Source organism: Talpa europaea, assembly GCF_964194135.1.
Source record: "Talpa europaea genome assembly, chromosome: 6".
Lineage (NCBI taxonomy): Eukaryota > Metazoa > Chordata > Mammalia > Eulipotyphla > Talpidae > Talpa > Talpa europaea.
Genome location: NC_140072.1, coordinates 24,960,562 through 24,974,328, shown reverse-complemented (window position 1 = coordinate 24,974,328; position 13,767 = coordinate 24,960,562). Strand labels below are relative to the sequence as shown.

The window sequence follows — 13,767 nt, the reverse complement described above, 5'->3', positions numbered from 1 at the left end:
CACTGGGCCCCGCCCACAGCCGCGCTAGGTCCCGCCCACAGCTGCGCTAGGCCCCGCCCACACCCTCACTAGGTCCCGCCCCAAATCGACTCAGCTGAATCCGCCGCCTCAGCCACGGGCTGGTCCGCAAGGCGCTTGCGCATTTCCTAAGGCGTCTTGAGACTGCCCGAATCTAAATAGGGGGGAAGATGACACTTCGTATTTTCCACCTACCCCAAACCTGCGGTTTTATGCTCTTTTCTGGAGGTGGTCTTGTCCTTTTCGATTCTGAGGATCCGACTTGTAGGCTATTACAGTTTAAGAGCGCTTGTTTTAAGTTAGGCGATATTTAGACAGCCCAATTTCTGGAGCAGGGTCCTTAGGCTGTGCCGACGGGCGACAGCCAGGAAGGCGGGGTCCTTCTCTTCGGGCGGTCGCGCAGGCAGCGGCTGCGGCTGGCTGGACACCCGGCGTCATGTACTACAAGTTTAGTGGCTTCACACAGAAACTGGCGGGAGCATGGGCTTCCGACGCCTATAGCCCACAGGTATGGGTAGTGCCACGCCGGCTCCGATAGGAGCAGTGCGGCCCAAGCCTCTCTGCCTTGCAGTTGAGGCGCCGTTAACGGGACGAAGTTGCTGCCAGCGGTTCGGTTTATTTCATCCTGCATTTGTCCGCGCCTCTATATCGGCTTGTTGCGGCCAAAGAAACTTCTAATTATGTAGCTGCTGTTGCGGCGGGGCTGTCCTGGCGCGGAAGTTGGTTGTGGCATTCAGCAGGTGTCAAGGTGACCCCCAGGCTCGTTGCTTGTGGGTGTTGGGGTGACTCGTGGGGTCCGCGGCGTCCAGAATGCCACCCGGCCGAGTCCAAAGTTAGGCTCTCCTCTATTTCAGGAAACATGGTTTCGGTCTCCTCAGTGCCCCATTGTCAACCCCTATTCCCGCCCCCTTCTTCTACCCCCTTCCCCCATACACACATCCCTGATGCAGCCCCAAAGGTTGCCTCGTCTAAGCATTTGGGGAGCTGGGATGATGCCACCGAGGGAAACCATAGGGGCAGAAGGGATTCATGAGTTCCTTCAAATTCCAGGTGAGCTTGGGCAGTTACATGCACGGAGCTTTCACTTTCTCATTGTTAACAAATGCCCCCCCCCTTTTTTTTAAACTTCCGAATTCACTCACATTTTGCCATTTTAGAGTTTGAATTTCCAGCTGTGGTGTAGAGATGAAGTTTACATTCCTACACTTAATTTGGCCTCAAAATTCTGGTTTGGCTACTTTGGTTTTATGACCTTGACTAGGTAAATATGTTGAGTTTCACCTGGAGAAGTTTTAGTCCAGGTTAAATGAGGTGTTTGTCAGGTGGCAAACAGTATTAAGCAGGTGACTGGTACTGGATGAGTAACTTTTCCCCGGAATATAACTTTTCCCCTGAAGCTAAGTGCAAGACCCTGTCATATTCCTATCCTCAGTGTGGGAAGGGTTGAAGTATGCATTTGGAAAACTGGACTTGAACAGTGTGGGTCCCAGGTGCAGCTGTAAAGGAAGATTCATTATTGCAACTTTTTCTGTGGGATACTGCAGCTTGCCTAAGGGTGAGAATTTCAATCTAAGATTAGATACACTATTAAGTAGGATGGGGAGGGAGCTGGAAAGGCAGTTTTTGTGGGTGTGGTATTGTGGAGAAAGGGTTCAGGTTTATAAATGTTGAATTTGTGGTGACCTGTCATGTCTGGTAGCATTTGGATTTTCATTGTGGCCTTTAATAGATGTGGTAGGTGGTGGTAGAATCTGTGGTGGAGACATCACCCAGGGAGTCTGTAGGAGAAAAAGGTGGGAATATAATTACACAACAAAAACATTAGGGATGGTGGAGGAAATTTGTCAAAAAGAACAATCCAGGGTTAGAAGGAGAATCCGCATTACTGAAACAAAAATAATAGCAAGTTCTAAAGAAGGCATTGGCAGCTGTGATCTTGTACCGATTATAGGAAAATAGCTATTTCTATCATATCTTCTCTACCAAAAAGAAAATATATTTTTCAGTGTACAGATTTTAAAGTATGTACATGAACATACTTTTTTTGTTCATGACAAAAGTATGAACTTTGTAAACCATACCCCTGTTAACATACAGAACATTCCATCACCCCTAGAAAGTTCCCTGTTACTCTTGCCCTGTCAATTCCTGTCCACCTTCCTGTTCTGACTTATTACTATAAATAGTTTTGCCTATTTATAGTAAATTTTAAATTTCAGATAAAAGGAACTGTATGGTACTGTTGTGTAAGGCTTTTTCTTTGAAGTTCATTCATATCACATGTTTTTTGTTGCTGTGTAGGATTTCATTGTATAAATAAATCACAGTTGATCTAGTCTGTTGGTGGTTGTAGATGTTCTCTTGATTTTTACCATAATTTAGGTTTTGTTATCTAAGAAGGAAAAAGTGATGTTTTATACTAAAGGTGACAGATTGAAATTAAATTGGCACTCAAGAGCAGAGATTACTCCGAGATCCGTTTAGTATGGATAGGGCTTTCAGATTTTCAGCACAGCTGAATTGTTTCTCTTGGGAATTTGAACTTGTTACTTAAGGATTTCTTAAGTTATGTTGAAGGAAGTAATATTGTGTAGGCTTTATATGAATTGTAGATTTCAGAGTAATTGTGACAGGCACCCTCCAAACCAGGTGTTCTGACTTTGGTAATTAGGAATACTTCAGTTTTTCCTTTCTTGGAAACATTAGCACACTGTAAAATGTAGATGCTTCTACCTTGCAGTGTTATATAAAGAGAATAACGTAATATGCATTAAATAACCTAATAAGGAAAAGCTAGTTCTCTAACAATAGTACAGGTAGAGATTGATGGCAAGTAAGTGTGGTGAGGGTATTTTTCAGTGGTTGGTTGAAAAGCATTTCCTTGTCTTTCTGTGTCCTGTGTTAAAAATAAAGTGAGGACCTCCCCTGGTGGCGCAGCGGTTGAGTGCTGGGCTGCGAAGATGCCTGCAGCCTCTGCAGCGCTGGTTCGATTCCTGCCCGCCCGCGAGGGTCCCACGTGGCGCGCAGACCTCTCCTGCCACGCCCACTGCTCCCCTCAGCAGTGTACTTCGGTCCTTCTGCCTGTTCGGCTTCCCGCTCTGGCTCTGGTGAATTCTCTCACCCTCCCGTGCTTCTGACTGTACCCAGTGCTTGTATAAATAAATAAATCTTTTAAAAATAATAAAAATAAAGTGAAGCCAATAAGCAAGTGAAAAGATAATATTGGTCATTAGGGAAATGCAAATCAAAATTACAGTGAGATACTGAAACAGAGCTATAGGGTGCTGCAACGTCAGTGGAGGAAGGGCCAAGATGGGCTTTTTCACCCTCATGCACAAGTACAAGACCATTCAGCCTCAGGGAACAACAACAGTGGGGTTTATTTAACAAATGGGTAACAAAGTTTCTAAGGCCACAAGTGGCCGGCTCTCTCACCCCAGTTAGTGTCCACAATGTCCAGAAGTTCCAAATGAAAGGTGGCTCATCCAAGATGTTGCTGTCCTGTCAATGAGGGCTTGGACGGCAGCAAGCAGCGGGCCAGGAGCCAACTTCAGCACAGCTGGAGGTGCTTTCAGGTGGGGCTGCTGAGATAACCTGCAGCAACAGTCTGAAGGTGAGGATGGACAGCACCAGATGCTGGACCAGACAGCAATAGAGGCAGCAGCACTGGGAGGCAGTACCCAATAAACAGGATCGGTTAACAGCTTTCAGAGGGGACGTGGACACAGAGTGCTGGTCCCTTGTCAACAGTGCTGGGTAGGACTGGCCACTAGTCCCAGTCACCACTAGTCATTACCAGTCACTAGAAGGCAGTGTAAGATATACCAGCATTAACAGCTCTTTGTGAGTTGTTGGCCCACACCAACAACAGCTCTTTGAGACACTAGGGCCGGAGCCTTTGGTGCTCCTTTTTAGGTAGGGCTAGAAGACAGTGGCCCCAGGCCTCTGCAGAGCTCTTCAGCTTTCTTCAGCTGTCAGCTGCTGCTGCTTTTTTCTTTATTCTTCCTTTTTTGGAGACCAGGAACAGAGAGTCCCAAGCTGGTGCCTGCATTGACTTATATCGTCTTTCTGGGTGCCCCACCCATAAGTCTGATTGGATCATCTTCAATCCTATGGCATGTTAGACCATTTAGCACTAATCAGCTCATAGCTCATTCATTCTCATAGCTCATTCATTTTACCATCTGCACCTGGTAGCCCTTCAGCTTGTGCTGTGGGGTCCTAATTTCAATACTACTTGTTATCTGTTAAATTCAAGGGCAAACAACATGTGTTAGTGGCAAATGTGGAAACCTGCAACCCCACTACATTACTGTAAGGGTTGTAAAATGGTGCTGCCACTTGGGAAAACAGTTTGGTAGTTTCTTAAAAAGTTAAATGTAATTTTAGCATATGACCTAGTAATTCCTGTCCTAGTTGAGATGGCAGAATGATATCGTAGCTAAAGAGAATTGTGAGAATGAAGGAGAGAGCATGTTGAGTTTGGGCTGTGGAGGGAGATAGATTATGAAGTACATAGCATGGTTGGACTTAATTTTGTGAGATATCAGTGCCATCAAGCAACTTGATGCAGAAAGTTGTAGAGTTTTATCCAGAGGTGAAACAAAGGAGTGCTTCTTAGCTTCGGTTTCATGAAAAGTTCATGATGGAGAAGCAAGTACCATGACCAGATCTACACTTTGAAAAGATAATCTCACTGGGAGAGTCTCATGTCAGGAATGCCTATTATACCCATAAGATAGTTTTGTATGTAAGAATGGAGAAAGTATTAGAGGTCTGGGCGATAACGACTTAGCATTGAGATGAGAGAGGTTTTTAGGGATGAGGAAGGAGGACTGCAAGATGGCCTGGCATTGGAAAGCTGGTAGAGCTTTCCACAAGAACAGGTTGCTCCTGAGCTGGCATGTGAAAGAAACTGGGTGAATTTTGGGTGTGCAGAGTATAAGATCTTGGGGTATCTTGGCAGTGGTAACATCTGGCTGGAACAAATGAAGGACTGAGTCACTGGATTGAACCTTGTTTCTTAGTCATAAATCAGAGTATGTTTTGGGTTTCTAGCATTTAAAAATTACATTGGGGGGGGTAATCCTCCCTCCCTCACAAACTGAATGGTAGAAGTAAAGGAAAACTTGGGGGAAAAATTATACTTTAAAAATTTGGAGCAACTTAAGTAGACTAGGAAGAATTCAACTACTAAATGTGGCTGTGGTTGAATGGCTCTGTGCGTGTGTGTGTGTGTAGGTGGGTAGAACTGCGCTCTTAATTGTAGAGGTAGTGATTGTGTAAACAGCTAAGAGATTTCATATTAAAAGTAAAACCTGTGATTGTTACTTAGTCTATTTTAACAACAGTGTTCAGCTGTTTTCCTGTTGCTGTGGGAGTTGTGGGAGAATTTACCATCAAATGCTGATTTACGTGACTTTGGTTCCGAAGTTCTTTTGTAGATTTATACAGTTCAACAAATATTTACTGAATGTACACTCTGTGCCAGTCACTTTTCTTGGGAAATAACAGTAGTGAACAAAACATGCCAAATCTTGCCCTCCTGAGCTTTCCATTGCAGTAGGGGGAGACACAGTAAACAAAGCAGAATGGAGTATGTTAGATAGTGATGAGTGCTGTGGAGAAAAATAAGGCAAGAAAGGGAGAGGCAGGGTAAGAGGGAGGACATGCAGTTTTTTTTTTTTTTTAGAGGCATGTTTATTTATTTGTTTGTTTGTTTTATACATGCACTGGGTATAGTCAGAAGCGCGGGACGGTGAGAGAATTCACCAGAGCCAGAGCGGGGAGCAGAGCAGGCAGAAGGACCGAAGTACACTGCTGAGGGGAGCAGCAGGCGGCAGGAGAGGTCTGCGCGCCATGTGGGACCCTCCTCCGGTGGACGGGGAGCAGCCGGGGATCGAACCGGCGCCGCAGAGGCCGTGGGCAGCTTCGCAACCCAGCACTCAACCGCTGCGCCACTGGGGAGGCCCAGGACATGCAGTTTTTAAAAGGGTAGAAACATTAGGTTTCACTGAGAAGGTAACGGGCAAAATCCTGAAGGAAGTTGAGGGTGCAAGCCACATAAAGAGCTTTCTAGATAGAACACGCTTGGGTAGTAAAGTGAACTGGAGCAGAGAAAGGAAGATATAAGGGGAAATATTGAGGGGTGCATGTTGTGGAGCCCCGAAAGACATTGCAAGAATTTTTGAGTTTTTCTCAGTGAGGTGGGATGCCTTCATGAGTATGTCAGCTGAGTAGTGACATCATCTGTTTTCACAAAATCACTGGTTACTGCATTAATAGTAGAGTCCTGGAAATGAGAACAGGGTGACCAATTAGGAGGCCATTGTAAAAGTCCAGGGGTTTGAGCAGAGTATAGATTAGTGGAGATAGGTGAGAAGCAATCAGATTCTGAATACATTTTGAAGATAGAACTAAAAGGACTTGTGGTGTGTGAGCAAGAAGTATTAAGAATAATTTCAAAGTTTTGGAGTACCCGGAAAGGTAGCATTGCCATTTTTTGAGATGAGCAGAGGTATTTGAGCTTTTAAGTTACTGTTAGTTAACTTTAGCACTGGAAGAGAAGGTGAAGGAATTTGCTCTAGACCCTTTTCTGTAAATGCAACTTCCTGGTCCAGTCCATGCTTGAAAGCCCTAGTGCTTGAGAACCCTAGTGCTTGTCCTGTCTAGCTCTGTAAACATTGGAAACATTGATTGCTCTCAAATTGTGAGGAGGTTTAATAGTGAGTAGTTGCAATACCTCACTACAGTATCTGTTTTATCTGTATGGCCAAATCAACTGACTTATTTATCCTGTGGTGTAATAAAAGTGGGTTAATTCCATCTCCCTTGTGGCATCTCTGAGTTGTTTTAATCATCTGTAACATGGGCTGATCATAATGTCTCATTTATAGTAAATTTAGTTGTGAAGATTGTGTAAGAAGCTGAACAAAATGCTAATTAATAAATGAGAACAGCCGAATATAGGATTTTACACGCTCTCTGTAAAGATACTTAAATATACCTGTGAAAAAAGACTGGAGAATATACAACTATAAATAGTTGATGTGATGAGGCAATGGATTTTTAGGTAACTTTAAATATTGATATTCTAACTTTTATATTATAAATGGAAATATGGAACTATTTGAGACTGTTAAGGTGGCTGTTACTCCCGTTTCCAGTTGATATTGTACAAAAACTGCTGTAGTTGTGAACATTTGATGGGTGAACAAACACACAGAAGCTAGGTGTAATCCCATCTAAAAATGCTCCTGGCAGGGCCTCCCTGGTGGCGCCAGGGGTTAGGACACAATCTGTGGGGCTGTTTGCAGCCACTGCAGCATGATTTCGATTCCCTGGCCAGCCAGGGAGCGACCCACATGGCATAGCAGACGTCTTCTGCCTTACCCGCTGCTCCCCTCAGCGATGTGTTTCAGTGGATCTGCCTGTTCTGCTCCCCTCTCTGCCTCTGGTGAATCCTCTCACCCGCACCTCTGGCCTGTACCCCAGCTCTTATATGCTGAATAAATGAATGAATGGATGAATAAATGAATAAATCTTTAGAAGAGGAAAAAAGAAAAAAAAATAAAAATGCTCCTGGCAAAACATGAATTTAATTTCAGACCACTTTTATAAATGCTTGGTAGGAAGACTTTTAAGATTTTTGCATTCAAGGGGAAATGATCATTAGGAGAAAATACAAAGAGCTCACAGAGTAAGTATCTAAAATTCCCCAGTTCAATGAGATCCCTTTTGACTTGTTATCTCTGTAGTTAGGGCCCCAGTTCCTTTCTCTGCCTCCTGAGTGTGTTTAAGTACTAGATATAGGCTAAACGCTTACTCACCAAGCTTTCTCTTTGTACGGATTCTTGTTTGTAAGCAATAGTTAAGGGGCAACGGCAAGGGCAGGTAGTGGAATACTTAAAAGCCAGGCCTCTGGTCTTTAGAGAGGCGTGAGTTTGAAATTTGATTTTCTTTGATTCGGTTTTCTCCTCTGTAAAGTGAAAATAGTTACATATCCCTAGGGGTGCATTCAGGATTAAATGAGATGAAATATTTAATATGATGCTGGTCACTTAACAAGAGCTTGGTAGATATTAGCTACAGTTATTTTATAACATTAATATCCATAATGGCAGAGATTTTATCTTACTCATTGTATATGTTCAACAAAGTATAAGTCCTCAGTAATATATATTGAAAGAGTGCATGTAGTACAGAAAAAAGACAGTGATTCATTCCTATTTATGGAACTGTGTGAGAAGAAATGGAAGCCAAGTTTAATAACTTGTGTTGCCCTTTTGATTCTAAGGCCTGCCTGGTGGGAGAACATTGAGGTTTTCAATATTCTATTTCCAATATTCTGTTTTCAGAATTCTAGATATGTCCTAGAAGGGCTCAAGAACCTGTGGTCTGATGACTGTGTCAACTTGGGCAAAGGTTTCCTTTTTCATTTATAAAATGGCAGAGGCTAGGCTTGAACTCTGCTTTATTTGTCCTAGTTAGAATTTAATAAAAGGATGTTACTTTATGGTTTGTAACTCTTAGCTCCTTAGGCAGGTTATTTTGGTGAGCTACTATAGATTGACTCTGTCAGGGAGAAAACCACAGTTCCCTTTAGGTTCCTTTTAAATGTTTAATTTTTTAAAAAGATTTGTTTATTTATGCATATAAGAGCTGGGGTACAGGCCAGAGATGCAGGGGTGAGAGGATTCATCAGAGACAGAGTGGGGAACAACACAGGCAGACTGATGAAATACACTGCTGAAGGGAGCAGCGGGCAAGACAGGAGAGGTCTGCTGTGCCATGTGGGTTGCTCCCTGGCCGGCCAGTATTGAACTCATGCTGCAGTGGCTGCGGTTTCTTCATGGTGTGGTGCTTAACCCCTTGTGCCACCAGGGAGACCTTCTTAAATGTTTCATTTTTTATAAGTATATTCTACATATGACATTAGTAACTTTATTGAGAGATAATCCAAGTATCATATATTGATCATTTAAAGTGTACTTCCATTGGTTGTTAGTGTAATCACAGATAATGTACAGTCATCACCATGTCAGTTCTAGAGCATTTTCATCACTTCAGAAAGAGACCTGGATCCTTCAACTATAACTACCTCCCCCCCCCCCCCCCCCGCTACATTTCTCTGTAGCCTTAAGCAGCCTATAATCTACTTTCTGTCTTTTGTAGATTTCCCTCTTCTGGATTTTCCTGTGAATGGGTTTATATAATATGTGGTCTTTTGTGACTGGCTTCTTATATTTAGTGTAATGTTTTCAAGGTATTCTGTTTTTCTCCCCCTACTGGGTTCTTTTTAAGCCTGCATTTGTCCTTCCTTTACCCATGTCACTGCAGAAACTACAAATAGCAAGCTTATGTTAACCCTTAAATCCATTTAACCCTCAGATATATTAGTGAGTACCTGCCGTATTCAGGTATTCCGTAAATACCTGCTTTAGGTACATGTTTATTACCATACAGTCCTTTCAGTGGTAGCTCTTATAGCTATTACACACATACACAGATGAGAACACTGGTATTTTCCTTTCCTATTTTTGGCCTTTGTCTTTTTCTTTTAAATGTTTTATATTTTTTTATTGAGGTAACATTGATTTACATCATTGTATTTGTTTTGGGTGTTGTATGCTAAAGCCTCTCAAATAAGTGTTTTCACACTGTACCCACCACCAGAGCCCCAGTAATCCTCCACTATGCTCCTTTGGGCCTCCTCCCTCTGCTGCATCTCCTGCTTGCCTCTGTTGCAGCCAGAGGTCAGGGGTTTATTATTGCTTTGGTTTTGTCTGATCCTTTGTTTTGTTTCTTTCTATTCCACATGTAACTAAAACCATCTGGTATTTGTCTTTCTCCTGACTTACTTCACTTAGTATTAAGTCCATTTTAAGGTTACAGATTCCATATTTGTGTATAACTTCACCCAAAGGAGAAAAGGAACAGCCATTAAAACTCTTAAAATCTAATTAAAAGTTCATACAGGTTATAAAGATTTTATTGGTTTGATAAGAATATAGGCACATTAGGTATTTCTAGAAGCTCAGATTGAACTTTTGTTGTTGCTTCTCTCACCCTTTGCATCCTCCTCCATCTTAATAGCAGAGAGTTGTTCTGACAGTTTGCTCTGGGAAAAGCGGGTGTTCTGTTGAAAATTTAAGAATTTTCACATTAAACTTAAAATGAAAAGCCTTGTGGGCCTCCCCGGTGGCGCAGCGGTTGAGCTCTGGGTTGCGAAGCTGCCCGCAGCCTCTACAGCACCAGTTCGATCCCCAGCTGCTCCCCGGCCACCAGAGGAGGGTCCCACATGGCGCGCAGACCTCTCCTGCCGCCCGCTGCTCCCCTCAGTAGTGTATTTCGGTCCTTCTGCCTGCTCTGCTCCCCGCTCTGGCTCTGGTGAATTCTCTCACCCTCCTGCGCTTCTGACTGTACCCAGTGCATGTATAAACAAAACAAACAAACAAATAAATAAATAAAGTTAAAAAAAAAAAAAAAGAAAAGCCTTGTAATGTTAGCGATACCTTCCTTCCTCTTGTGTGGTTGAGAAACTAACTGCCTCTTCTATTCCAGACAGCCTGCGCCTTGAAAGTTTTGTTCAGAGGCCCAGACGTGCTTTCAACTTGACATTTTCTTTTTTCGTACAGGGATTAAGGCCTGTGGTTTCCAGAGAAGCACCGCCTATCATATTTGCCACACCAACTAAACTGACTTCTGATGCTACTGCATATGATTATGTTGGGAAAAACAAAGTTCCAGAGATGCAAAAATTTTTCCAGGTGAGAGAATACGCGTTAGAACAGAGAAATCTTTGCAACAGATAGACTTTAAAAACCCTATGAGGGGGGCCTCCCTGGTGGCACAGCGGTTGAGCGCTGGGTTGCGAAGCTGCTCGCAGCCTCTGTAGCACTGGTTCGATCCCTGGCCGCCGGGCGAGAGTCCCGTATGGCGCGCAGACCTCTCCTGCTGCCCGCTGCTCCCCTCAGCAGTGTATTTTGGTCCTTCTGCCTGTTCTGCTCTCCGCTCTGGCTCTGGTGAATTCCCTCACCCTCCCGCGCTTCTGACTGTACCCAGTGCTTGTATAAATAAATCAGTAAATCTTTAAAAAAAAAAAAAAAAACCCTATGAGGGGCCTCCATGGTGGTGCAAGGGGTTAAGACGCAGCGCTATGAAGCTATCTACAGTCACTGCAGCACGAGTTCGATCTCTGGCCTGGGAGGTGACTCACATGGCCAGCAGACCTCCCCTGCCTCATCTGCCGTTCCCCTCAGTAGTGTATTTCATTACATCTGCCTGTTCTGCTCCCCACTCTGTCTCTGGTGAATCTTCTCACCTACTGCATTTTTGGCCTGCACCCCAGCTCTTGTATGCATAAATAAATAAATCTTAAAAAAAGAACAAAAAACCCTATGAAACTGAGTCTTAATCTAGTTTACTACCCACTTTTCCTCTTTTCCCTTAAGTAGAATTCTCTTGAGCCATAAACTAGAACGGTTTTGTAGTAGAAACTGCTAAGAGGGAAGGGTGATTAATTTTTGCATCTGTATTTAAGAATATGCAGGTTTTTAAATTACATATATAATTGTTGATTATCCTGTGGATGGAGGAAGCACTAGCGTGCATAACAACACTGAATAATCCAATATATATTTGACTTTGTGCACATGCAATGACATTTGGCAGAAAGTTTTCTTCTACTTCTTTTTGATAATAAAATTTACTGAACTGTTGCTAGAACTAGAGGAAGTTTGGGTTTGCTGATAAAACAGATGCCAGAATTGGCTCTTTAAATATTAACAATTTCTATATAGATAATTGAGAGGTCATTGACCTGATATATATCCATATACATCTATATGGGAGTGTCAATGCTTGTTTCTCTTGTTGCTCCTCAAAAATATGTCCTGATGCAGTACCAACATAGAAACTTTTGATGTGTTCAGTCCCCTTTTATCTGAAAAGTAAGACCTGAGCAGGCATTTGGGGTCTTGAGTTGCTGTGGAGAGGGAATTTGGAGACTGCAAGATAATGGGTTAAATATTTTGGAATCTCATTATTAAGTGGGGGTTTTTAACAGGCTTATCAGAATGAAGTCAGTTGAATACAAAATGGATTTGAATGATTAATTGACCTGGTGTGCTTAGACTTCACTCACTAATGATCAGAAGTCAAACTAAATGGAGAGTCTTTCTTTTTCTTTTTTTTTTTTTTTTAATATTTTCAGCTGTTTAATTTCTTTTTTTTTTTTTTAAGATTTATTTATTTATTTATACAAGCACTGGGTACAGTCAGAAGCGCGGGAGGGTGAGAGAATTCACCAGAGCCAGAGCTGGGAACAGAATAGGCAGACTGACGAAGCACACTGCTGAGGGGAGCAGCGGGCGGCAGGAGAGGTCTGCGCGCCATGTGGGACCCTCCTCCAGTGCCCGGGGAGCAGCTGGGGAGCAAACCGGCACTGCAGAGGCTGCGGGCAGCTTCGCAACCCAGCGCTCAACTGCTGCGCCACCGGGAAGGCCCTGGAGAGTCTTTCTTATGCCTGTAGTTTTTTGTTTAGTTTACCTTCTTAAAAAAATTTTCACCAGTGCTCCTTTCCTAGTTAAGCAATATGTAATAAAATCCTTAGAAATTTGGAATTTGTTGCATGCACGATTTGGAGGCTGCATTTTAGAAAATAACTTTGGAATTATAAGCCTTAGCACATTTATAAGAAAATGTCAGTATTTCCGTACTGAATCAGGGCTTTTCTCACTGCAGTGTGTTAATGAGTTATGAGGTGGAAACTTTTGTGCTTTGTTAGCCTATTGATTGTAAAATGTTTTTCATAACAACCTTGTCCTTAATAATTCTTGCTTTCAAGAGATCCGATGGTGTGCCTATTCACCTGAAACGAGGCCTGCCTGACCAAATGCTTTACCGGACCACCATGGCACTGACAGTGGGAGGGACCATCTACTGCCTGATTGCCCTCTACATGGCTTCACAACCCAGAAACAAATGAGTCAGCTTCATAGGACTGGTTTGCTTTTTGGCATAAACCCTTTGAATTTTCATTTTTCATTGTTTCTGTAATTTTTTTTTTTTACTTGAATGGCCTGCTTAACATTTTACAAGAAACAGATATTAAGACAACATTTTGGCTTGTTTATGAAATTCACATGGCCTTTCAGAGCTCATTCAGCAGTTAAAACTTGTTTAAAGAAATGCTGCTGCTCTCCTTGTTTGGGGTCCTGATTTCCCTGGTGGTGCTGGATGAAGGCTGTACACAGGCTCGTTAACAACAGTGTGTGCTGAGGTCCATGGGGACTTACGTGGTTGAGCATGCGGGTGTAGAAGTCTTTCTGGATTTGGATGTGACTGAGGAAGGAAGACAGAAGCCAAGACCAGGTGCTTGAAAATGAGGGGTTTGAGTTAGTAGTCGCCTTGGGGATTTTGTACTCATGTAGTAAAATGTTAATAGAAATTATTTGCAGCCTGCTTCTATTCATTGGGCAGTATGTTTCAAAGGGTTTTTGCCTCATCTCAGATCGTGACTGAAAATTTATGTATAATTGTTATGTATTTATTCCACCATGGGAACAGAGAACACCTGTTTAGTGTTGCACTTTAGACTGATGTCTGTTTCATTAATGCAGCTGTGACAAATTCTCCTTTACCTTTTAAAAATGTTATGGCTTTAAATTATGATTTATTTTGATTGTGGAATAAATACATGAATGAAAAATCTCAAGTTTGAAGTCCTTTTATATGACCTTTTTAAAG

The 13,767-nt window shown here is 42.7% G+C and overlaps 1 protein-coding gene across 2 annotated transcripts; it reads left to right on the top strand.

The window, feature by feature from the left end:
* Positions 1–454: 454 nt before the first annotated feature.
* On the top strand, positions 455–13,006 carry COX7A2L (cytochrome c oxidase subunit 7A2 like; the record flags this gene model as incomplete). Of its 2 annotated transcripts, none has more annotated exons than XM_084234673.1 (3): positions 455–526; positions 10,656–10,787; positions 12,866–13,006. In XM_084234673.1, 3 exons carry the CDS (start codon positions 455–457, stop codon positions 13,004–13,006), a joined length of 345 nt encoding a protein of 114 aa, XP_084090799.1. The 2 variants fall into 2 exon arrangements, with proteins under 2 accessions (XP_084090799.1, XP_084090798.1); XM_084234672.1 differs by having other exon boundaries at positions 12,806–13,006.
* Positions 13,007–13,767: the final 761 nt, after the last annotated feature.